Here is a 24,433-nt window from a genome sequence, read left to right as displayed (position 1 = left end):
GTTTCTCAAGAACCTGCTCGTGACAGTGACCAACGACACTTTTCGAAAAGTCGATTCCATGCTAAGGGAGCCCACTCCAGCTCTTATGAGTTCCCTGCCGCGAAGAGTGACCCCTTCGCCAACCTCGTACTCACGAGCTGTTTCGATGTGGGAAGAGACTGTGTCTATGTGAGTTGATTCTTTCTTTCTTTTTCTTTTTTTCTTCTTCTGCGTTCACTCGTATGCACACGAGTGGGCTTTTACGTGTATGACCGTTTTTACCCCGCCATGTAGGCAGCCATACTCCGTTTTCGGGGGTGTGCATGCTGGGTATGTTCTTGTTTCCATAACCCACCGAACGCTGACATGGATTACAAGATCTTTAACGTGCGTATTTGATCTTCTGCTTGCATATACGCACGAAGGGGGTTCAGGCACTAGCAGGTCTGCACATATGTTGACCTGGGAGATCGTAAAAATCTCCACCCTTTACCCACCAGGCGCCGTCACCGTGATTCGAACCCGGGACCATCAGATTGACAGTCCAACGCTTTAACCACTCGGCTATTGCGCCCATCTTTCTTTTTCTTTGATTCTTTGTTCTTCTTTCTTTTCTTTTTTTTATTTTTATTCTTTCTGCCTCTCTTTTTTCATTTTCATGAGCAGTTTGGATGTTGGAAGAGATGCTGTTTGTGTCAGTTGATTTCTTTCTTTCTTTCTTTCTCTCAGACTTTCTTTTTTCTTTGTTTGTTTCTTTTTTTTTTTCTCTTTCTTTTTTTCTCTTCCCCCCCCCCCCCCTCCTCCCCTCCCCCCAATTCTTTCTTACATTCTGTTCATATCAATCAGCAGTTTCGATGTTGGAAGAGGCAGTGTAGATTATTTTTCGTTCGATCTTTTTCTTCTTCTTTTTTTTTTTTTTTTCATTTGTTTCTTTGTTTTCTTTTGTTGTCGTTGTTTCTTTCTTTTTAATCCATCCTTTCTTTTACTTTTTCATTTTCCTGAGCTGTTTTCATGTGGGACGAAACACTGCTTTGTGAGTTATTTCATTTTCTTTCTTTGATTTCTTTTCTCTGCTTTCTTTCTTTCATTTTTTTCTGACAGTATGTTAGCAGACAATTTCCTGTACATATATTTGCGTATACCTGCATGCATGGTCATGCGTGTGTACACACAGTGACACCATTCTGTACACACACGCACACATGCATGCATACACACATGCTCACGTTCACACACACACACACACACACAGTCTATGACATCCATTAATACATTTGCATCAGATATCATTAGTGCTACGGAATCAAAAGACAAGCAAATTGCAAAAGTACCTACTTTTTCACCAGTCCCTGAATGGGAGCAGTGTAAAGCTACCTTTGACATGGATTATACAGATTTATCCAAGAACCAGCCACCATTTTTGTTAAAACCTGAAGTGCTCTCACATATAGAAAATCAATATTCATCAAACTATATAAAAATATACACAGACGGATCTGTTCTAGAAGATGGTAATTCAGGAGCGGCTTTTGTAATTCCTTCATTTAGAATAGAAAAATTATACTATATTGGTAGACAATATTCCATTTTCACAGCTGAACTTATAGCCATACTTATGGCCTTAAATTATATTTGAGACATTCCGAAAACTGTAAGTGAAATTTTATTGTGTGTAGACTCAAAGTCAGTATTACAAGCTATAGAATCTCCAAATTCAAAGAAGCGAATTGAGATGACAATGGAAATAAAATATATTATTCACCATATATATATTCAGTATATAGATTCATCCGAACGCAGTGATGCCTCCTCAAGAAACTGAAACTGAAACTCTGGAATCTGGCATCTGACTGGAAGAGAACGTTTTGCAGACTCCTGGTGATACGAGAGCAGCCACCGCCTGTCATGGTCATGATGAGTGCAACAAGCAAGGCCCCTGCCAGGAACAACAACTCTGCCGAGGACAGGAAGCCCCAGACCACTGTCGGGTACTGTTGGGGATCGGTATAAGGACAGGCCCAGCACTTCCTTTTTTGTAGAGGAAGCGTCTGGGTTTGTTCCAATGTACCTTTTATTTACCTGTGTGCTAGCTGAATCAGTAGCGTAAGCAGCACTGACTTGAAGTTGCGTACCTTGTGAATGGAGAGAGTTACCACTCTTTACTATTTGTTAATTATTGTTGGGGAGTTTCAGTACTTGTGGCAGTGATTGGTGTCCTGTGTTGCTGTGGTTGATGCGTTGTGGAGTGATGGTGGTGGTGGTGGTGGTGGTGGTGGTGTGTGTATGTATGGGTATGGATGCGTGGTTGTGGGTGCGTGGGATGTTTGGGTGTGTTTGTGTGGGTAGGTGGGGTGTGTGTGTTTGGAGGGGGCTAGGGGGGCAGGGGTGGGTGGTTGGGGAGGGTAGGAGGGGGAGGGGTATGATCTATGTGATATTTTAGTTTGTGCCATGTTCGTGTGATTGTTTTGATTTAATGATGGAATGAACGTCTTCACTTTTAAAAGTTACTGATAACCCCTGAAAACAGAGTATGGCTGTCTACATGGTGGGGGTAAAAAAAAATGTCATACACGTAAAAAGCCTGATCGTGTACATGGGAGTGAACGTGGGAGATGCAGCCCACAAAAAGGAGAAGGAGAAAAAGAAGAAGCTACTGTCTCTTAAAATAAGTGTTTGCTTTCTCTCCAGCGAGCCTCATTCATTCTTCTTCTTCATTATCATGTTACTGTTCTGATTGTTGTAGTTGTTGTTGTGATCCTCATTATAATGTTGTCAGGATTCTGGGAGGCCAAGGGTTTGGCAGAGGTGTGGCCATCACGGACGTGGCCATCGGCCTTGGCCTCAACACGGACCTGGCCAGGTCTCGGCCAGGCACCTGGGACCCCAAGGACCTGAACATGAAGACAGTGTACCACACGCATGGCGGTGAGTGGAATGTCTGTTCCTGCATTGTGTGTGTGTGTGTGTGTTGTGTGTGTGTGTGTGTGTGTGTGTGTGTTGTGTGTTGTGTGTGTGTGTGTGTGTGTTTCTGCATTGTGTGCGTGTTTTTTTTTTATTGTGTGTGTGTGCATCTGTGTGTGTGTGGGTGGGGGCAGGGTGTGAGTGGGGGTGGGGGGCAAACAGGACCTGAAGACAACGCACCACATGTCTGACTTGTCTTGTCTTGTCTTGTCTGCTCCATTTGATAATGATGATAATGCAGCTCCCAGAAAGGAACTTGTGTATTAGCAGATCCAGATTTGTTTTTTTTTTTCAAAATCCCCATTCTCCAGGGAACGAGAAGGCGACCTATGAAAGTACACAGAAGGGCTTGAAGCTGAAGCACTTCAAACGGAATGAGTCGACAGACGTGTGGCAGTTGCTGTACCATGTAGTCTACTTTGTCAACGTTGTTATCCAGGGTCTTCACCAGTCATTGTCACCGCTTCAGGTAGTGTCTGCCTGCCTATCATCTGTAAGTCTTGGAAATTAAAAAAAACCAAACAAACAACACCACCTAATTCAGAACGGCCAGTTTGCTTCCCTGATTTATCCCCATAGACAGCCCATTTGTATGAATACAACCCCAGCCTCCCCCCCTCCCCACACCCCACAGTCCCCCAAGCTCCCCCCCCACCCCCTCCAAAGAAAAAGTTATTGAAAGAAATTTTTTTTCATACCTTGTCAATAACACAACGAGTTAGAAGGGGACAATCACAATTCTCCCTTTGGTCCTATTCTATTTTCTATTGAGAGGTAGAAATTATCCATAACTCTTGTTCTGAGCTATAATTATTTGTATTTGTATTTCTTTTTATCATAACAGATTTCTCTCTGTGAAATTCACGCTGTTTTCCTGATGCATTCCAAGCACCTCTAATGCCTCTGAAACATTGGCTTTATTGATTTGTGTGTTTTCTGTGTGACTGCAATGAAAGTGAATCAGACATACTCAACACATACTGAAGGTGTGAATCAGTCACCTAGAAATTTCCTCTTCTGCTCTTGAACACTGCAGCAAACTCTGCATTCATTGGTTGTGTCTGCCTGCCAGTGGAAAGGTCAGTGAAGTTATTATTAGCTTATGATGTCATTATGGAAATGAGGTGGTTTAAAAAAAAAAAAAAATTGTAGTTCTAGTTTCAGGTGTTGTGATTCTCATTGATACCCTTGCCATGGTGATTTTTGTTGTTGTTGTTGTTGTTGTTGTTGTTGTTGTCTTTTTTGTAGTTCTAGTTTAAGGTGTGATTCATAGTGATACACTGGCCATGATGATTAGTTGTTGTTGTTGTTGTTGTTGTTGTTGTCTTTTTTGTAGTTCTAGAGGTATGTCACAACTCATGACAATCTCGTGTGGAGTGTTTTGTACATGCCCTTCCCCACTCGCTCTCCCCAGCTTGTCTTTTTGTATGTGTGACTCCCGGTTGTACGTTTTTCACGTGCAATCGTGGAGTCATGTGTTGCGTTCCTGTCACTGCTGAACAGAGGTTCAAGCCTTTCTGTTCTGTCAGTGACACTTCTCTAGGCTTTTTCGCCCGCGGCCTTCTTGGAGGAAGGTCGTGCCTGTTTGGTTCGGGGCTTTTTGCCCAGTTGGTTGGCACCTTCATGTGAGGATCGCTTTTCCTCCTGGTGGCCATGCTTCTATGTTCTGTGTGCTCCAGCTCAGAGGGAGTGTCCTGCTGGACGTGTCTCATCTTTGTTTTTTGTTTTTTTATTTCCAGCGTCAGGGTAGTGGTACCCGGTTGGCAGTTTGCAGCATTCCACTTCCTGTGCCATCTGTCCTTCAGTCTGTGTTGGCCGGGCAGCGTTGTCGTTCCAGCTGCTGCTGACTGCTCTTCTTGCCCTCTTCTCATCACTGTTGTCTTTGTGCCACAGCCTCGTTTTCTTCAGTCTTCGTTGTCCACGTCATCGTTTTTTTTTGTTTTTTTGTTTTTTTTTTATCTGGTGTTGTGCAGAGTGTTTCAGGTTTTGTTTATTAACTGTCCTGCGTGCACAACATTCTTCAGACAGTTTTGTTCGCTGGACGGACGGGTCTTCAAGCTCTGGTGTTTTTTTTTTGGTTTTTTTTTGTGGGTTATTTATCTGTTGTCGTTTAAGTGTATCAGTTGTTGTGGCTGGGATTGTGGTTAGTTTTATTTGGCAAGTTCTGTGTGTGACTGAATAAATGTATGTAAACCCTGAATTATTTTAGTCTGTGTTTGTGTTGTCTGGGTGTTAGTGCTGGGCTGGGTGGGGGTTTCTAGTCCGCTCTCTTATAGCGCGTGACAGGTAGTTTAAGGTGTGATTCACAGTGATACACTGGCCATGGTGTTTTTCTGTTTTGATTGAGTTTTTCTTTGGTTGTTGTAGTTCCAGTTTAAAGTGCTGTCGTTCCCAGTGATGGTGACCACGGCGGCCAGTCAGGCCATCACACACACCGGCGCCCATCTCTGGCACACTTTTTCAGCACGGAATGTGGTGGGTGTGTGTTTGTTGTTGTTGGTTGTTGTTTTTCTCCTTTGGATTGTGTCACTGTGTCGTAGTTTATTTTGGTGAGGGTTTATGTTACTGTGTCATTGGTTAGTTTGGTGAAGGTTTGTGTTACTGTGTCATTGGTTAGTTTAGTGAGGGTTTATGTTACTGTGTCACTAGTTAGTTTAGTGAGGGTTTATGTTATTGTGTCATTGGTTAGTTTGGTGAGGGTTTGTGTCACTGGTTAGTTTGATGAGGGTTTCTGTTACTGTGTCACTGGTCACTGGTTAGTTTAGCGAGGGTTTATGTTACTGCGTCACTGGTTAGTTTAGTGAGGGTTTGTTTTAATGTGTCATTGGTTAGTTTAGTGAGGGTTTGTGTTACTGTGTCATTGGTTAGTTTAGTGAGGGTTTATGTTTCTGTGTCACTGGTTATTTTGGTGAGGGTTTATGTTACTGTGTCATTTGTTAGTTTGGTGAGGGTTTATGTTACTGTGTCACTGGTTAGTTTGGTGAGGTTTTGTGTTACTGTGTCATTGATTAGTTTGGTGAAGGTTTGTGTTACTGTGTCATTGGTTCGTTTAGTGAGGGTTTATGTTACTGTGTCATTGGTTAGTTCAGTGAGGGTTTATGTTTCTGTGTCACTGGTTATTTTGGTGAGGGTTTATGTTACTGTGTCATTTGTTAGTTTGGTGAGGGTTTATGTTACTGTGTCACTGGTTAGTTTAGTGAGGGTTTGTGTTACTGTGTCATTGGTTAGTTTGGTGAGGGCTTGTGTCACTGGTTAGTTTGATGAGGGTTTATGTTACTGTGTCACTGGTTGGTTTAGTGAGGGTTTATGTTATTGTGTCATTGGTTAGTTTGGTGAGGTTTTGTGTCACTGGTTAGTTTGATGAGGGTTTATGTTACTGTGTCACTAGTTAGTTTAGTGAGGGTTTATGTTATTGTGTCATTGGTTAGTTTGGTGAGGGTTTGTGTCACTGGTTAGTTTGATGAGGGTTTCTGTTACTGTGTCACTGGTCACTGGTTAGTTTAGCGAGGGCTTATGTTACTGCGTCACTGGTTAGTTTAGTGAGGGTTTGTTTTACTGTGTCATTGGTTAGTTTAGTGAGGGTTTGTGTTACTGTGTCATTGGTTAGTTTGGTGAGGGTTTGTGTTACTGTGTAATTGGTTAGTTTGGTGAGGGTTTGTGTTACTGTGTCACTGGTTAGTTTGGTGAGGGTTTGTGTTACTGTGTCATTGGTTAGTTTGGTGAGGGTTTGTGTTACTGTGTCACTGGTTAGTTTGGTGAGGGTTTATGTTACTGTGTCACTGGTTAGTTTGGTGAGGGTTTGTGTTACTGTGTCACTGGTTAGTTTGGTGAGGGTTTGTGTTACTGTGTCATTGGTTAGTTTGGTGAGGGTTTGTGTTACTGTGTCACTGGTTAGTTTGGTGAGGGTTTGTGTTACTGTGTCATTGGTTAGTTTGGTGAGGGTTTGTGTCACTGGTTAGTTTGATGAGGGTTTATGTTACTGTGTCACTGGTCACTGGTTAGTTTAGTGAGGGTTTATGTTTCTTGTGTCATTGGTTAGTTTGGTGAGGGTTTGTGTCACTGGTTAGTTTGATGAGGGTTTATGTTACTGTGTCACTGGTTAGTTTAGTGAGGGTTTATGTTATTGTGTCATTGGTTAGTTTGGTGAGGGTTTGTGTCACTGGTTAGTTTGATGCGGGTTTGTGTTACTGTATCACTGGTCACTGGTTAGTTTAGTGAGGGTTTATGTTACTGCGTCACTGGTTAGTTTAGTGAGGGTTTGTTTTACTGTGTCATTGGTTAGTTTAGTGAGGGTTTGTGTTACTGTGTCATTGGTTAGTTTGGTGAGGGCTTATGTTACTGTGTCATTGGTTAGTTTGGTGAGGGTTTGTGTCACTGCTTAGTTTGATGAGGGTTTGTGTTACTGTGTCACTGGTTAGTTTGGTGAGGGTTTGTGTTACTGTGTCACTGGTTAGTTTGGTGAGGGTTTATGTTGCTGTGTCACTGGTTAGTTTGGTGAGGGTTTATGTTACTGTGTCATTGGTTAGTTTGGTGAGGGTTTGTGTCACTGTGTCATTGGTTAGTTTGGTGAGGGTTTGTGTCACTGTGTCATTGGTTAGTGTGGTGAAGGTTTGTGTTACTGTGTCATTGGTTAGTGTGGTGAAGGTTTGTGTTACTGTGTCTCTGGTTAGTTTGGCGAGGGTTTGTGTTACTGTGTCATTGGTTAGTTTGGTGAGGGTTTGTGTTACTGTGTCACTGGTTAGTTTGGTGAGGGTTTGTGTTACTGTGTCATTGGTTAGTGTGGTGAAGGTTTGTGTTACTGTGTCTCTGGTTAGTTTGGTGAGGGTTTGTGTCACTGTGTCATTGGTTAGTGTGGTGAAGGTTTGTGTTACTGTGTCACTGGTTAGTTTGGTGAGGGTTTGTGTTACTGTGTCACTGGTTAGTTTGGTGAGGGTTTGTGTTACTGTGTCACTGGTTAGTTTGGTGAGGGTTTATGTTACTGTGTCACTGGTTAGTTTGGTGAGGGTTTGTGTTACTGTGTCACTGGTTAGTTTGGTGAGAGTTTGTGTTACTGTGTCACTGGTTAGTTTGGTGAGGGTTTATGTTACTGTGTCATTGGTTAGTTTGGTGAGGGTTTATGTTATTGTGTCACTGGTTGGTTTAGTGAGGGTTTATGTTACTGTGTCACTGGTTAGTTTGGTGAGGGTTTGTGTTACTGTGTCACTGGTTAGTTTGGTGAGGGTTTGTGTTACTGTGTCATTGGTTAGTTTGGTGAGGGTTTGTGTTACTGTGTCATTGGTTAGTTTGGTGAGGGTTTGTGTTACTGTGTCATTGGTTAGTTTAGTGAGGGTTTATGTTACTGTGTCATTGGTTAGTTTAGTGAGGGTTTATGTTTCTGTGTCACTGGTTATTTTGGTGAGGGTTTATGTTACTGTGTCATTTGTTAGTTTGGTGAGGGTTTATGTTACTGTGTCACTGGTTAGTTTAGTGAGGGTTTGTGTTACTGTGTCATTGGTTAGTTTGGTGAGGGCTTGTGTCACTGGTTAGTTTGATGAGGGTTTATGTTACTGTGTCACTGGTTGGTTTAGTGAGGGTTTATGTTATTGTGTCATTGGTTAGTTTGGTGAGGTTTTGTGTCACTGGTTAGTTTGATGAGGGTTTATGTTACTGTGTCACTAGTTAGTTTAGTGAGGGTTTATGTTATTGTGTCATTGGTTAGTTTGGTGAGGGTTTGTGTCACTGGTTAGTTTGATGAGGGTTTCTGTTACTGTGTCACTGGTCACTGGTTAGTTTAGCGAGGGTTTATGTTACTGCGTCACTGGTTAGTTTAGTGAGGGTTTGTTTTACTGTGTCATTGGTTAGTTTAGTGAGGGTTTGTGTTACTGTGTCATTGGTTAGTTTGGTGAGGGTTTGTGTTACTGTGTCACTGGTTAGTTTGGTGAGGGTTTGTGTTACTGTGTCACTGGTTAGTTTGGTGAGGGTTTGTGTTACTGTGTCATTGGTTAGTTTGGTGAGGGTTTGTGTTACTGTGTCACTGGTTAGTTTGGTGAGGGTTTATGTTACTGTGTCACTGGTTAGTTTGGTGAGGGTTTGTGTTACTGTGTCACTGGTTAGTTTGGTGAGGGTTTGTGTTACTGTGTCATTGGTTAGTTTGGTGAGGGTTTGTGTTACTGTGTCACTGGTTAGTTTGGTGAGGGTTTGTGTTACTGTGTCACTGGTTAGTTTGGTGAGGGTTTGTGTCACTGGTTAGTTTGATGAGGGTTTATGTTACTGTGTCACTGGTCACTGGTTAGTTTAGTGAGGGTTTATGTTTCTTGTGTCATTGGTTAGTTTGGTGAGGGTTTGTGTCACTGGTTAGTTTGATGAGGGTTTATGTTACTGTGTCACTGGTTAGTTTAGTGAGGGTTTGTGTTACTGTGTCATTGGTTAGTTTGGTGAGGGTTTGTGTCACTGGTTAGTTTGATGAGGGTTTGTGTTACTGTGTCACTGGTCACTGGTTAGTTTAGTGAGGGTTTATGTTACTGCGTCACTGGTTAGTTTAGTGAGGGTTTGTTTTACTGCGTCATTGGTTAGTGAGGGTTTGTGTTACTGTGTCATTGGTTAGTTTGGTGAGGGCTTGTGTTACTGTGTCATTGGTTAGTTTGGTGAGGGTTTGTGTCACTGGTTAGTTTGATGAGGGTTTGTGTTACTGTGTCACTGGTTAGTTTGGTGAGGGTTTGTGTTACTGTGTCACTGGTTAGTTTGGTGAGGGTTAATGTTGTTGTGTCACTGGTTAGTTTGGTGAGGGTTTATGTTACTGTGTCATTGGTTAGTTTGGTGAGGGTTTGTGTCACTGTGTCATTGGTTAGTTTGGTGAGGGTTTGTGTCACTGTGTCATTGGTTAGTGTGGTGAAGGTTTGTGTTACTGTGTCATTGGTTAGTGTGGTGAAGGTTTGCGTTACTGTGTCATTGGTTAGTTTGGTGAGGGTTTATGTCACTGTGTCATTGGTTAGTTTGGTGAGGGTTTGTGTCACTGTGTCATTGGTTAGTGTGGTGAAGGTTTGTGTTACTGTGTCACTGGTTAGTTTGGTGAGGGTTTGTGTTACTGTGTCACTGGTTAGTTTGGTGAGGGTTTGTGTTACTGTGTCATTGGTTAGTTTGGTGAGAGTTTGTGTTACTGTGTCACTGGTTAGTTTGGTGAGGGTTTATGTTACTGTGTCACTGGTTAGTTTGGTGAGGGTTTGTGTTACTGTGTCACTGGTTAGTTTGGTGAGAGTTTGTGTTACTGTGTCACTGGTTAGTTTGGTGAGGGTTTATGTTACTGTGTCATTGGTTAGTTTGGTGAGGGTTTATGTTATTGTGTCACTGGTTGGTTTAGTGAGGGTTTATGTTACTGTGTCACTGGTTAGTTTGGTGAGGGTTTGTGTTACTGTGTCACTGGTTAGTTTGGTGAGGGTTTGTGTTACTGTGTCATTGGTTAGTTTGGTGAGGGTTTGTGTTACTGTATCACTGGTTAGTTTGGTGAGGGTTTGTGTTACTGTGTCACTGGTTAGTTTGGTGAGGGTTTGTGTTACTGTGTCATTGGTTAGTTTGGTGAGGGTTTGTGTTACTGTATCACTGGTTAGTTTGGTGAGGGTTTGTGTCACTGTGTCATTGGTTAGTTTGGTGAGGGTTTGTGTTACTGTGTCACTGGTTAGTTTGGTGAGGGTTTGTGTTACTGTGTCATTGGTTAGTTTGGTTAGGGTTTATGTTATTGTGTCATTGGTTAGTTTGGTGAGGGTTTGTGTTACTGTGTCATTGGTTAGTTTGGTGAGGGTTTGTGTTACTGTGTCATTGGTTAGTTTGGTGAGGGTTTGTGTCACTGTGTCATTGGGTAGTTTGGTGAGGGTTTGTGTCACTGTGTCACTGGTTAGTTTGGTGAGGGTTTGTGTTACTATGTCATTGGTTAGTTTGGTGAGGGTTTGTGTTACTATGTCATTGGTTAGTTTGGTGAGGGTTTGTGTTACTGAGGGGAAAGGGGCCTCTCTGACGAAAGTCTTTAAGTTATTGTGTGCACCAAAAGATTTTTAAAAAAAGGTTTTTTTCGTTTATTTTTTTATTTATTCATTTAGTTAGTTCATCAGTTTTTTTAGTTCATTAGTTCATTACTTCGTTAGTTATCCATTCATTTGTTCATTCATTCATTTATTCATATATTCATTTGTTGGTTTCTTCATTCATTCATTCATTCATTCATTCGTACATTCATTCATTTATTTATATTCATTTGTTCGTTCATTCATTCATTAATTCATCCATTCATTAATTCTTTTATATATATATATATATATATATATATATATATATATATATATATATATATATATATATATATATATATATATATATAAAATATATGTGTGTGTGTGTATGTACATATATATAGAGATATATAGATACATAGATATATAGATATATATATGAATGAATGAATGGATGATATATATATGAATGGTATTGATATATATATATATATATATATATATATATATATAGAGAGAGAGAGAGAGAGAGATACACACATATATATTTCTCTCTCTCTCTCTCTCTCTCTCTCTCTCTCTCTATATATATATATATATATATATATATATCAATATCATCCATTCATTCATTCATATATATATATATATATATATATATATATATATATATCAATATCATCCATTTATTCATTCATATATATATATATATATATATATATATATATATATATATATATATATATCATCATTTCTTTTTAATGTTGATGTGTGTGTTTCATTGTTTGTTGCAGTATGATTTGGACAACATGATCCAGCCCTCACTGAGAGTGGAGGAGGTGATTGCAATGCTGAACGAGCGGCTGAGAAGTATCAGTGTCACTAGGGAGCTGAGGGACTATGAGCGACGCTTTCTGCGAGACAAACTGAGTAGGATTCACAGCCCTTTGTTTTTCAGATTAAAAAAAAAAAAAAAAGATTGTGTGTGATCTACAACTAATAATAATAATAATAATAATAAGAAGAAGAAGAAGAAGGATGATAATAATAATGGTATTTATATAGCGCTGAATCTTGTGCAGAGACAAATCAAAGCGCTTTCGCACCAGTCATTCTCACACAACTTTTTCTGTTTTGACAATTAAAACAGAAGCAGGTCTTGCACTCATTAGACATAACTTATTATTGGAACATCCCTCTAGACTGTTGTATTGTTGGTTTTGATCACACATGCACCCAAACACACAAACAGACATTTAAACACACACGCTACACCGCACACAAACACACCCTTTTGAGAGTACACATAGCTGTGTAGCATCGTTCGCAAATAGATATAGATTCACATCAAAATATCCTTTGTCTGATCGCAAACGACACTATTTTTCAGACGTCTGTCAAAACTGACACTCTGATCTGTCATCAGTATGCTTTCTGAAATTCTCCCAGCACTGTCAATGCACATTTAACATATCCGATCAAATCAGCTAGTTTAAACTGTGTCAGAGTTCAGGTCCTACAACTTGCTTCCATTGATTTTTTGGATTTCTAGAGTACGTTTGTAACGTTGGTCGGCAGTGGTGTGCAAAGAGAAGAAAGAGCGCAGAAATAGTCAGAAATAGCGGATGTTTGACTGGTGCTTGGAAATGGATATCATCAAAGTATTTGAAAAAGGTCAAAGCAGACGCTAAATTGTGAAATGCAGTCGTTAAGAATGCTTCAAAGCGGGGCGGTATGTGAATCGTTCGCAATTAGACGCTGTTCACAATTACCCATACCTACCCTATTCCTAGACATAGCTAATGGTTTTACTGCTCCTATAGCCCTGGACATAGCTAATGGTTTTCTGCCCCTATGTCTATAAATGGCTATGAAACCTTTAACCTTTGAATTTAATTGAAGTAGATGATGATGATGATGATGATGATGATGATGACAATAATGATGGTAATGATAATGATGATGATTGTTTTGTTTAAAAAAAGGATTTATTAGTGTCCCAGTGATGATAATAATAACAATGGTGATGATTTAGTTGGTTTTTGTTTTGTACTGCTGTTGAAATGATGGTGATGTTGATGAATGTGTGTATCTTTTAAATTTCATTTTATTTGTTCTGTTTATTGTATTTGCTGTTTTGTTTCATTTCTTAAAGATTTTTTTCAATCACATAATTGATGACCCAAAATTCAACACATATTACACTTTTGAGTCTGTCATGGAGTTTGTCAAGTAAGCATACATTTTTTACCGCTACTTCGAAGATTGGCCAGTTTTATCAGTATTGTTGCTGTTACTATTGACTGGTTGACTGATAGTTTGATTGTTTGATTGAATGACTGGTAAATTGATTGCTTTATTGGTTGATTGGCTTGTTTATTAATTAGTCAGTTTATTTATTTGTCAAACCATACATTCATTATTTATTGTTTTAACTGATAACTGATCTTAGACATGCAAAATAGTCATGAATATCTGTATTTTTTAAATTTTATTATGATCTCTTTGAATGCTTAAACATGTGCAATGTCTTTTAAGTGTATGTCTTCTGTTTGTATTGTGAGCCACAGAACCACATTGCAAGTCTTCCTGACAGATGATAAAGGTTTCTTGACTTTTGGATCCAAAGATACCATATATCAGCCTTTTTGATGGGTGCAGTGGTCAAATGGTTAAAGCATCGGATTCTTGAATGAGTTTCTTGACCGAGTCACACCTGGAGGGTAAAGGGTGGACATTTTTCAGATCATACGTGCAGACCTGCATGTGCCTGAACCTCCTTCATATGTATACACATGCAGAAGATCAAATACATATGTAAAAGATCCTGTGCTCCTTGTCAGCATTCGATGGGTTATGGGGGAAAAAAAACAACCATACCCATCATTCACAATCCCAAAAATGGAGGATGGCTGCCGTCATGGCGAGGTAAACAGACAAAACAGTCATACACATAAAACGTTACATTTGTGTGTGTGTGTGTGTGTGTGTGTGTGTGTGTGTGTGTGTGCATGACTGAAACCTGATTGAATGACACAGGAAACAAAAATGACCACCTAATGGCAGCTGTTAGTCGGCTCAATCAAGGTAGGCAGTGTTGTTGCAAATGACTCCATGTTTTGTAAAGCGCTTAGAGCTTGCTTGGTCTCTGACCGAGGATAGGCACTATCATTATAAGTATCGATTTATCATCATGATCATCACTTGTGTTTCACTCACATGCAGGCTACGTATCAGTGTCACCACAGAGCAGAACAACATTCAAGTTATCTCACCCACCCAGTGCTGAACATTCAAATACAAACAAAATATTTGAACATGTGTGTGTTGCAGAAAGAGCTGTCCGAGAAAAGTCCAGAAATGGGACACAGACCGACACCATTACCCTCGAAACATTCCTCAAGGTAAGTAGGAAGCTGACACGACATGTTTTGTACAACAAAAGAAATAAGAAAACTGAAACTGTTTAATTCTCTCCATACGAACGGCAAAAGAGACGACGTTAACAGCGTTTCACCCCAGTTACCATCATCAAAATATTGCAAGCGGAAGGCTCTTATACTGAAGAGGTGAATGTTGACAAAGAATACCACAATTCTGACGACGGAAGCTAAAGGTTGGGTCATTCAGACACCCACTGGACATCCGCGTGGTCTGTGTAGAGGAGAAGAGAGAACTGGCCGTACTGAGTGAGTTAATGTCATTAGCACACATGCCATAATAACATGGGGTTCACAATTTCATGTCCAAGAAAAACTGACATTAAACATAAACAAAGGAAAGTCTCAGAGACTACTCCACACATGCAGACAACAGTCTCTCAGCGTGCATGCGAATCTCCATCTATGTACATACAAAATAGGTCGACACCTTATCAAAGGTAGTGTAATGGTTACTGTTCAATAAGTAAGTAAGTAAACCACCAAGCACATTAAGAAGAAATAGATCATCTGTGTGAACGATAAGCAGAATGTTTTCAAACCAAAAGAAATAAGAGAAAGAGAGAGAGAGAAACAAGAGATGCTTTCTAGCTATGTTGAACACAAGAAGAGAAAGAAACTCCAGTGTGTGTTGATGAGTGGGGGTGTGGGGATGTGGCAGGGGGGGGAAGGGTAGTTGATGTGTGTGTGTGTGTGTGTGTGTTCGTTGTGTGTGTGTGTGTGTTCGTTTGTGTGTGTGTGTGTGTGTAGCTTTTGTGCGTGTCTGTGTGTGTAAATTGCATGTGTGTGTTTGTGTGTGTAAATTGCATATGTGTGTTTGTGTGTGTAGTTTATATGTGTGTATGTGTGTGCTTGTGTATGTATGTGTGTGGTCTGTGTGTGTGTGTGTGTGTGTGTGCGTGTGTGTGTGTGTGTGTAGTGTGTATGCGTGCGTATAGTGAGCGTGGAGTGTATGTGTGTAGTTTGTGTGTGTGTGTGTGTGTCTGTGTAGTTTATGTGTGTCTGTGTAGTTTATACATGTTTATGTGTAGTTTGTGTGTGTGTGTGTGTGTGTGTGTGTAACCGACATTGGGGTTGTGGCATGCAGAAGGTCAACAAACTCAACATCAGTTAACTGAGCTGCTGGTTCCAGACGCCTGTGACACTGCCCCAGGTCCCCAACACCAAGATGGAGTTCTCCGTGTGGCGCTGGGTCTACTCTGTCATCAACCTGTTGGTGTTCACCCTGCAGCAGCCATGGGCAGACGGGTTGGTGTATATCTATGTTGTTTGTTCCTTCCTTCCTTCCTTCCTTCCTTTCATCGTTTGTCTGATGCAGCCATGATCTGATCGGTTGGTGTGTATCTGTGTACTTTGTTCCTTCCTTCCTTCCTTCCTTCCTTCCTTCCTTTCTTTCTTTGTCTGATACAGCCATGATCTGATCGGTTGGTGTATATCTGTGTACTTTGTTCCTTCCTTGCTTCCTTCCTTCCTTCCTTCCTTCCTTTCTTTGTCTGATACAGCCATGATCTGATAGGTTGGTGTATATCTGTGTACTTTGTTCGTTCCTTCCTTCCTTCCTTTCTTTCTTTCTTTGTCTGATACAGCCATGGTCTGATGTGTTGGTGTATATCTGTGTCGTTTGTTCAGCCCTTTGTTCCTTCCTTCTTTCCTTCCTTCCTTCCTTCCTTCGATTGTCTGATGCAGCCATGGCCTGATGGGTTGGTGTATATATATATATATATATGTCCTTTGTTCCTTCCTTCTTTTCTTCCTTCCTTTGTCTGATGCAGCCATGGTCTGATGGGTTGGTGTATATCTGTGTCCTTTCTTCTTCCTTCCTTCCTTCGTTCCTTTCTTCGATTGTCTGATACAGCCATGGTCTGAAAGGTTGGTGTATATCTGTGTCCTTTCTTTCTTCTTTCCTTCCTTCATTTCTTCCTTCTTTCCTTTGTTTGTCTGATACAAACATGGTCTGATGAGTTGGTGTGTATCTATGTACTTTGTTCCTTCCTTCCTTTTGATTGTCTGATACAGCCATGGTCTGATGAGTTGGTGTGTATCTATGTCCTTCCTTCCTTCCTTCCTTCCTTCATTTGTCTGATATAGCCATGGTCTGATGAGTTGGTGTATATCTGTGTACTTTCTTCCTTCCTTCCTTCCTTCCTTCCTTTTGATTGTCTGATACAGCCATGGTCTGATGAGTTGGTGTATATCTGTGTACTTTCTTCCTTCCTTCCTTCCTTCCTTCCTTCCTTTGTTTGTCTGATACAGCCATGGTCTGATGAGTTGGTGTATATCTATGTACTTTGTTCCTTCCTTCCTTTCTTTCTTCGATTGTCTTATACAGCCATGGTCTGATGGGTTGGTGTGTATCTATGTCCTTTGTTCCTTCCTTCCTTCCTTTGCTTGTCTGATGTAGCCATGGTCTGATGGGTTGGTGTATATCTGTGTCCTTTCTTTCTTCCTTCCTTCCTTCATTTCTTCCTTCCTTCCTTTGTTTGTCTGATACAGCCATGGTCTGATGAGTTGGTGTATATCTATGTACTTTGTTCCTTCCTTCCTTTCTTTATTCGATTGTCTTATACAGCCATGGTCTGATGGGTTGGTGTGTATCTATGTCCTTTGTTCCTTCCTTCCTTCCTTCCTTTGTTTGTCTGATACAGCCATGGTCTGATGAGTTGGTGTATATCTATGTACTTTGTTCCTTCCTTCCTTTCTTTCTTCGATTGTCTTATACAGCCATGGTCTGATGGGTTGGTGTGTATCTATGTCCTTTGTTCCTTCCTTCCTTCCTTCCTTTGTTTGTCTGATACAGCCATGGTCTGATGGGTTGGTGTATATCTATGTACTTTGTTCCTTCCTTCCTTCCTTTTGATTGTCTGATACAGCCATGGTCTGATGGGTTGGTGTGTATCTATGTCCTTTGTTCCTTCCTTCCTTCCTTTCTTCGATTGTCTGATACAGCCATGGTCTGATGAGTTGGTGTGTATCTGTGTCCTTCCTTCCTTCCTTCCTTCCTTCCTTTGTCTGATATAGCTATGGTCTGATGGGTTGGTGTATATCTGTGTCCTTTCTTTCTTCCTTCCTTCCTTCCTTTCTTCGATTGTCTGATACAGCCATGGTCTGATGGGTTGGTGTATATCTGTGTCCTTTCTTTCTTCCTTCCTTCCTTCCTTTCTTCGATTGTCTGATACAGCCATGGTCTGATGAGTTGGTGTATGTCTGTGTACTTTGTTCCTTCCTTCCTTCCTTTCTTTTGATTGTCTGATACAGCCATGGTCTGATAGGTTGGTGTATATCTATGTCCTTCCTTCCTTCCTTCCTTTGTTTGTCTGATGCAGAGCTGCTAAGGGTACATCTTGGTATTTCTTCAGTTTCATTTCAAGTCTTTCCACTTCAAGTGAAGTTTAGCCCAAAGGTGGGGTTGGTGGGGAGAGGAGGTAGGGGTATGGGGGGGAGGGGGGCCATGGGGGGGGGGGGGGGAGGAACAAAAGAAAAGAGGTTGGGGGAAGGGAGGAAATAGGTGAGAAAAGGGAGTGGGAGGAGATGCATTAGAGAGAGATAGAGGGAGAAAGAGAGAGAGAGAGAGGAGAGAAGATAGGGAGGGAGGAGGTGAGCCCAAAAAAAATTGGGAGAAAATGAAAGAGAGAGAGAGAGAGAGAGAGAGAGAGCATCATGGCTTCAGAGATCTTTTCTCAACCTTCTTGTGACAAATCGGTTGCCGTATGTGTGTGTGTGTGTGTGTGTGTGTGTGTGTGTGTGTGTGGGTGGGTGTGTGCGCGCACACATATATATGTGTCATGAAAATTCTGTGTGTGTGTGTGTGTGTGTGTGTGTGTGTGTGTTCAGGTTCTGCAGGATTAATGTTTACAGTTATTCAACCCTTATATGGCCCTCTGTTTTTTTTTGTTTTTGTTTTTTTTTCTCAAGGCCTGACTAAGCGCGTTGGGTTACGCTGCTGGTCAGGCATCTGCTTGGCTTGGCAGATGTGGTGTAGCGTATATGGTTTTGTCCGAACGCAGTGACGCCTCCTTGAGCTACTGAAACTGAAACTGAAACTGGCCCTCTAAGAAACTAACTAAACAACCAACAAAGTGGATGCTGGTACATGGTGTGAAACCAGGTGATCAGGCTTTTTGTTTTCCTGTGTCAGGGTGATTTACGGCTTTGCCAGTCATGAGCAGTGTATGGAGGCTTTGGCCAAGCAGAATGAAGGGACGTTCCTGCTGCGCTTCTCTGAGAGCATTCTGAGAGACAACCACATGCTGTCCCAAGCCTTCCTGAGTGCCGTCATCAGGGTGAAAGGTAGGGGTGGGTTGTCCTGCCCTGCCCTGCCCTGCCCTGCCATGTCCTGCCCAGCCCTGCCCTGCCCTGCCCTGCCCTGCCCTGCCCTGCCGTGCCCTGCCCTGCCCTGCCTGTCTTGTCCTGCCCAGCCCTGCCCTGCCCTGTCTTGTCATGAACCGCCCTGCCTTGCCCAGTCTTGTCCTGAACCCGCCCAGCCCTGCCCTGCCCTGCCCTGCCCTGCCCTGTCCTGTCTTGCCCTGCCCTGCCCTGCCCATTCCTGCCCTGCCCTGCCCTGTTGTGTCTTGCACTGCCCTGCCCTGCCCTACCCTGCCATGTCTTGTTTTGCCCTGCCCTACCCTATCTTGTCTTGTCCTATTCTCCCTTGCCTTGCCCTGCCCTGTCCTGTCCTATCCTGCCCTGTCATGCCTTGTCTTGTCCTGCCCTGCCCTGCCCTGTCTTGTCTTGTCTTGTCTTGTCCTGCCCTGCCCTGCCCTGTCATGTCTTGTCTTGTCCTGCCCTGCCCTGCCCTGTCTTGTCTTGTCTTGTCCTGCCCTGCCCTGCCCTGCCATGTCTTGTCTTGTCCTGCCCTGCCCTGCCCTGCCCTGTCTTGTCTTGTCCTGCCCTGCCCTGCCCTGTCTTGTCTTGTCCTGTCCTGCCCTGCCCTGCCCTGTCTTGTCTTGTCCTGCCCTGCCCTGTCATGTCTTGTCTTGTCTTGTCCTGTCCTGCCCTGCCCTGCCCTGCCATGTCCTATCCTGCCCTGCCCTGTCTTGTCTTGTCCTGTCCTGCCCTGCCCTGCCCTGTCTTGTCCTGTCCTGCCCTGCCCTGTCTTGTCTTGTCTTGTCCTATCCTGCCCTGTCATGTCTTGTCTTGTCCTGTCCTGCCCTGCCCTGCCCTGTCCTATCCTGCCCTGCCCTTCCCTGTCTTGTCCTGCCCTGCCGAGGCCTGTACTGTACTGTACTGTACTGTAATGTACTATACTGTGCTGTACTGTAGATTGGTGATCTGTACTGACTGTACAGTAAGTTAGTGATATGTACTGTACTGCACTGCACTGTACTGTGCTGTACTGTAAATGAGTGATATGTAGTGTGCTGTACTGTACTGTGCTGTAAATTAGTGCTATGTATTGTACTGTACTGTACTGTAGATTAGTGATTTGTAGTGTAGATTAGTGATTTGTAGTGTTCTCCTTGATGAAATAGTATACTAAAAAGAATTGTACTTAACTGTGCCATGATTAAGTTTATGTTGTCAGCTTTCTGAAAAAGTTCAAGCGCAATTCTTGCAAAAACCTTGCTTGGAACTGATATTATCATTTTGAAGATGATAAAGATGATGATAATGATTGTTATAGATGATGATGATGATGATGATGATGAAGCTGAGGACTGTTGTTTTTGTTGTTGTCATTATCATCCAAATCATTACTATTTATTCATTCCCCCCCCCCTTTTTTTTTCTCAAGGGAATGCAGTGTTTGCTAAGGAGATAGATGCAGAGGAAATCAGAATGTCTGGACTGGCACACAAGATGATGAACAACGTGGTCAGTATGTGTGTGTGTGTGTGTGTGTGTGTGTGTGTGTGTGTTTGTTCGTTCTTTTGCTTAACTTCTATCCACATTTGTCATTTTAGACAAAAATCCATCATCTCTCCCACCCTACCCATGCCTTAAATCATCACAGCTTTTCCTGTTCCTCTCTCCTCAATTAGCATTTAAAAAAAAAAAGAAAAAAAAGAAAGAAATATAAACGAAATAAAATGAACTAACTAGTCAACCAGTAAAATTACAACAAAGAGCCAATGGGGTTCCAAATTAAACTTTGAACTATTTCAAACACATGTTGATTATCATATAAGACATTTCTAATGGAAGCAGATGGAACGGGGCGTGGGTGTGTTTGAGTGTGTATATGTGTGTGTGTGTGTGTGTGTGTGTATTCGTGTTTGTGTGTGTATTTGTGTGTATGTGTGTGTTTTCATGTGCGTATGTGTGGCATGTTTGTGTGCGTGTGTATGAGTGTTTGGCCTAGAATGACCACCATATCAGTTTGGAAGGGGCGGAAGGGGCGGGGGGGGGGGGGGGGGGGGTCCAGGGTGGGGGGAGGGAATCCAACTTTCTGGGGGGAAGGGGGTACGGGTGGGGGGGGGGGGGTCAGTTGTTTATCCCTGGTGGTAAATCCAGGCCAGTCATCAAAGACCCTGCAGTCAGTTGATCCGGGTGAGCCTTGAGTAAGGTCACAACCGGGCAGCTGCACCATGTTTATGTGCATAAATATTAAGTGATTGCACAGTTTCCCTTCCATGTGAACATTTCTGCTTTTTTGGATTGTGAGTGATGGAGCTTGTGGGGGTTTTTTTTAGTTGTTTTTTTTTTTAATTTGTTTGTTTTTTGTTTGTTTTTTCTTTGAGTGGAATGGCCCAGTGGTAACACATCCGCCCAGGAATCCAGAGAACCTGAGCGCAAAGGATCGATTATCTCCCCCTCAGCTAGACCTTGAGTGCTGGTCTGGGATGACACTGCTCATTCAGATGAGATGATACTTGGCGCATGTAAAAGTACCCATGGCAACGAAAGGGTTGTCCCTGGAAAACTACTGTAGAAAAAATCCACTTAAATAGGAAGGCAGATACACTTTCATGCTGAGTCTGGCGCCGCACTGCACTGTAAACATGTCACAGTGTGTTGTGCTGTGTGCAGTGTAAATGTGTCACAGTGTGTTGTGCTGTGTGTAGTGTAAATGTGTCACAGTGTGTTGTGCTCTGTGCAGTGTAAACGTGTCACAGTGTGTCATGCTGTGTGCAGTGTAAATGTGTCACAGTGTGTTGTGCAGTGTAAATGTGTCACAGTGTGTTGTGTTGTGTGCAGTGTAAATGTGTCACAGTGTGTTGTGCTGTGTTCAGTGTAAACGTGTCACAGTGTGTCGTGCTGTGCACAGTGTAAACGTGTCACAGTGTGTCATGATGTGTGCAGTGTAAATGTGTCACAGTGTGTTGTTCTGTGTTTAGTGTAAATGTGTCACAGTGTGTTGTGTTGTGTTGTGTGCAGTGTAAATGTGTCACAGTGTGTTGTGCTGTGTGCAGTGTAAACGTGTCACAGTGTGTCGTGTTGCGTGCAGTGTAAACGTGTCACAGTGTGTCGTGCAGTGTAAATGTGTCACAGTGTGTTGTGCTGTGTGCAGTGTAAACGTGTCGCAGTGTGTTGTGCTGTGTGCCGTGTAAACGTGTCACAGTGTGCTGTGCTGTGTGCAGTGTAAACGTGTCACAGTGTGTCATGCTGTGTGCAGTGTAAATGTGTCACAGTGTGTTGTGCAGTGTAAATGTGTCACAGTGTGTTGTGTTGTGTGCAGTGTAAATGTGTCACAGTGTGTTGTGCTGTGTTCAGTGTAAACGTGTCACAGTGTGTCGTGCTGTGCGCAGTGTAAACGTGTCACAGTGTGTCATGATGTGTGCAGTGTAAATGTGTCACAGTGTGTTGTTCTGTGTTTAGTGTAAATGTGTCACAGTGTGTTGTGTTGTGTTGTGTGCAGTGTAAATGTGTCACAGTGTGTTGTGCTGTGTGCAGTGTAAACGTGTCACAGTGTGTCGTGTTGCGTGCAGTGTAAACGTGTCACAGTGTGTCGTGCAGTGTAAATGTGTCACAGTGTGTTGTGCTGTGTGCAGTGTAAACGTGTCACAGTGTGTCATGATGTGTGCAGTGTAAATGTGTCACAGTGTGTTGTGCTGTGTGCAGTGTAAATGTGTCACAGTGTGTTGTGTTGTGTGCAGTGTAAACGTGTCACAATGTGCTGTGCTGTGTGCAGTGTAAACGTGTCACAGTGTGCTGTGCTGTGTGCAGTGTAAACGTGTCGCAGTGTGCTGTGCTGTGTACAGTGTAAACGTGTCACAGTGTGTTGTGCAGTGTAAATGTGTCACAGTGTGTTGTGCTGTGTGCAGTGTAAACGTGTCACAGTGTGCTGTGCTGTGTGCAGTGTAAACGTGTCACAGTGTGTTGTGCTGTGTGCAGTGTAAACGTGTTGCAGTGTGTTGTGCTGTGTGCAGTGTAAACATGTCACAGTGTGCTGTGCTGTGTGCAGTGTAAACGTGTCACAGTGTGCTGTGCTGTGTGCAGTGTAAATGTGTCACAGTGTGCTGTGCTGTGTGCAGTGTAAACGTGTGCTGGGCTGCAACATCTCAGTACAGGAGCTGATGAATCGCTACCCTCCCGCAGGCAAGTCCTGAGTCGATCGGTCATACCCCTCTAGGGCATCCAGAACGGACCCTTTGGGTGGTGGTGGTGGTGGTGAGTGGTGGTGATGGTGATTATGGTGGTGGTGGTTGTGAGTGGTATTGGTGCTGATTATGGTGGTGGTGGTCTGTAGATTGATGCTGAAATTTCAGCAGTTTTATATTTCAGTCGTGCATGCAGCCAGTGTAATTGGTACCACTCCTAAACAGAGGTACTTACTTGCACAGCGTTTCCTGTCTACAAACCCACCCCCACCCACAGCTGTCTGTTATAAACCACCGACCAGCTGCAGAGTTTTGGCTGAAACATTGATTTTTTTTTTTCAAAGGCTTTTTTCAAGCTGTTGATGGCGCAGGTGTGCCGGAAACAAACAGCCATCTAGAGATAACGCGTCCGCCTAGGAAGCGAGAGAATCTGAGCGCACTGGTTTGAATCCAGGCACAGTCTCCAGTATTTTGTCCCCCTCCACTAGACATTGAGTGGCGCTCTGGAAGCTAGTCATTCGGATGAGACGATAAACCGAAGTCCCGTGTGCAGCATGCATTTAGCGCATGTAAAAGAACCCAAGGCAAGAAAAGGGTTGTCCCTGGCAAAATTCTGTAGAAAAATCCACTTTGATAGGAAAACAAATTTAAAAAAAACAACCACCCCCCCAAAAAAAAACAAACAAATAAACAAAAAAAAAGCCACTTGCAGGCAGGAAAAAATACAAAATAACGGGTGGCACTCTCAGTGCAGTGACGCGCTCTCCCAGGGGAGAGCAGCCCGAATATCACACAGAGAAAGCTGTTGTGACAAAAAAGAGTAATACAATACAAGCCTCCATCATTTTTGACTCACGTGTGTAAACAAAGTGAGTCTATGTTTATATAGTCTATGTTTACCAGCTTTACATCCGAAAATGGAGTATGGCTGCCTACATGGCAGGGTAAAAACGGTCATACACGTAAAAGCCCACTCGTGTACATACGAGTGAACGTGGGAGTTGTATCCCATGAACAAAAAAGAACATAACCAGGTTTCAGTTTTCTGTGTGTGTGTGTGTGTGCGTGTGTGTGTGTGCGTGTGTATGTCTGTGTGTGTTCGTGTGTCTGTGGTAAACTTTAACATTGTCATTTTCTCAGGAAATACTTTCTGAAATTTAACAGCAAGTTTGGCATGGAAATAGGAAAATTTCAGTTTTTTCCACGCATTCTGTTTGTGATGACAATGCACCCCTGGTATGAGTACAAAAAAAAAAGAGAAAAGAAGCCTGAATATTTGCACCCCAAAATACTATTTCATTAACATTTCTATTTACAAAATCTGGCCCTTTGACATCACACACTGACCTATATTGATTAGTAGCAGTCTATTCTATCGTTAGTTGTTCAAATAGGAACGTTGTTTACCTAGTATGGAAGTTACACTGGTGAATACATCTCTTTGGAGCAGCTTGATTAAGGGAAAATTATTCTCTCTTTTTTTTTTTACAATGGGAATCAATTGACTTTTACGACTGATCTCTCCAACCTAAAACGTCACATTTAAAAAATATGACTCAGTACATAGAAAGGCTTTAGTGCGTTACATTCAGTGTGA

The 24,433-nt window shown here is 42.4% G+C and overlaps 1 protein-coding gene across 1 annotated transcript in view; it reads left to right on the top strand.

Moving 5' to 3' along the window:
* LOC143289509 (uncharacterized) overlaps nucleotides 1-24,433 on the top strand; it is a 42,410-nt gene that overhangs the window by 8,659 nt on the left and 9,318 nt on the right. Inside the window, exons 7-17 of the mRNA XM_076598500.1 lie at nucleotides 1-168; nucleotides 1,851-1,967; nucleotides 2,756-2,904; nucleotides 3,252-3,409; nucleotides 5,308-5,415; nucleotides 11,714-11,849; nucleotides 14,253-14,323; nucleotides 15,492-15,607; nucleotides 18,495-18,646; nucleotides 20,091-20,170; nucleotides 22,771-22,834. The exon at nucleotides 1-168 is cut by the window's left edge and continues 18 nt beyond it. Coding sequence (XP_076454615.1) covers nucleotides 1-168; nucleotides 1,851-1,967; nucleotides 2,756-2,904; nucleotides 3,252-3,409; nucleotides 5,308-5,415; nucleotides 11,714-11,849; nucleotides 14,253-14,323; nucleotides 15,492-15,607; nucleotides 18,495-18,646; nucleotides 20,091-20,170; nucleotides 22,771-22,834 — 1,319 coding nt within the window. The remainder of the gene's footprint in view (nucleotides 169-1,850; nucleotides 1,968-2,755; nucleotides 2,905-3,251; nucleotides 3,410-5,307; nucleotides 5,416-11,713; nucleotides 11,850-14,252; nucleotides 14,324-15,491; nucleotides 15,608-18,494; nucleotides 18,647-20,090; nucleotides 20,171-22,770; nucleotides 22,835-24,433) is intronic.

This window comes from Babylonia areolata, chromosome 14 (assembly GCF_041734735.1).
Source record: "Babylonia areolata isolate BAREFJ2019XMU chromosome 14, ASM4173473v1, whole genome shotgun sequence".
NCBI classification, from domain to species: Eukaryota; Metazoa; Mollusca; class Gastropoda; order Neogastropoda; family Buccinidae; genus Babylonia; species Babylonia areolata.
The sequence above is the reverse complement of the archived record's forward strand: the minus strand, read 5'-3'. Positions and strand labels throughout refer to the sequence as shown.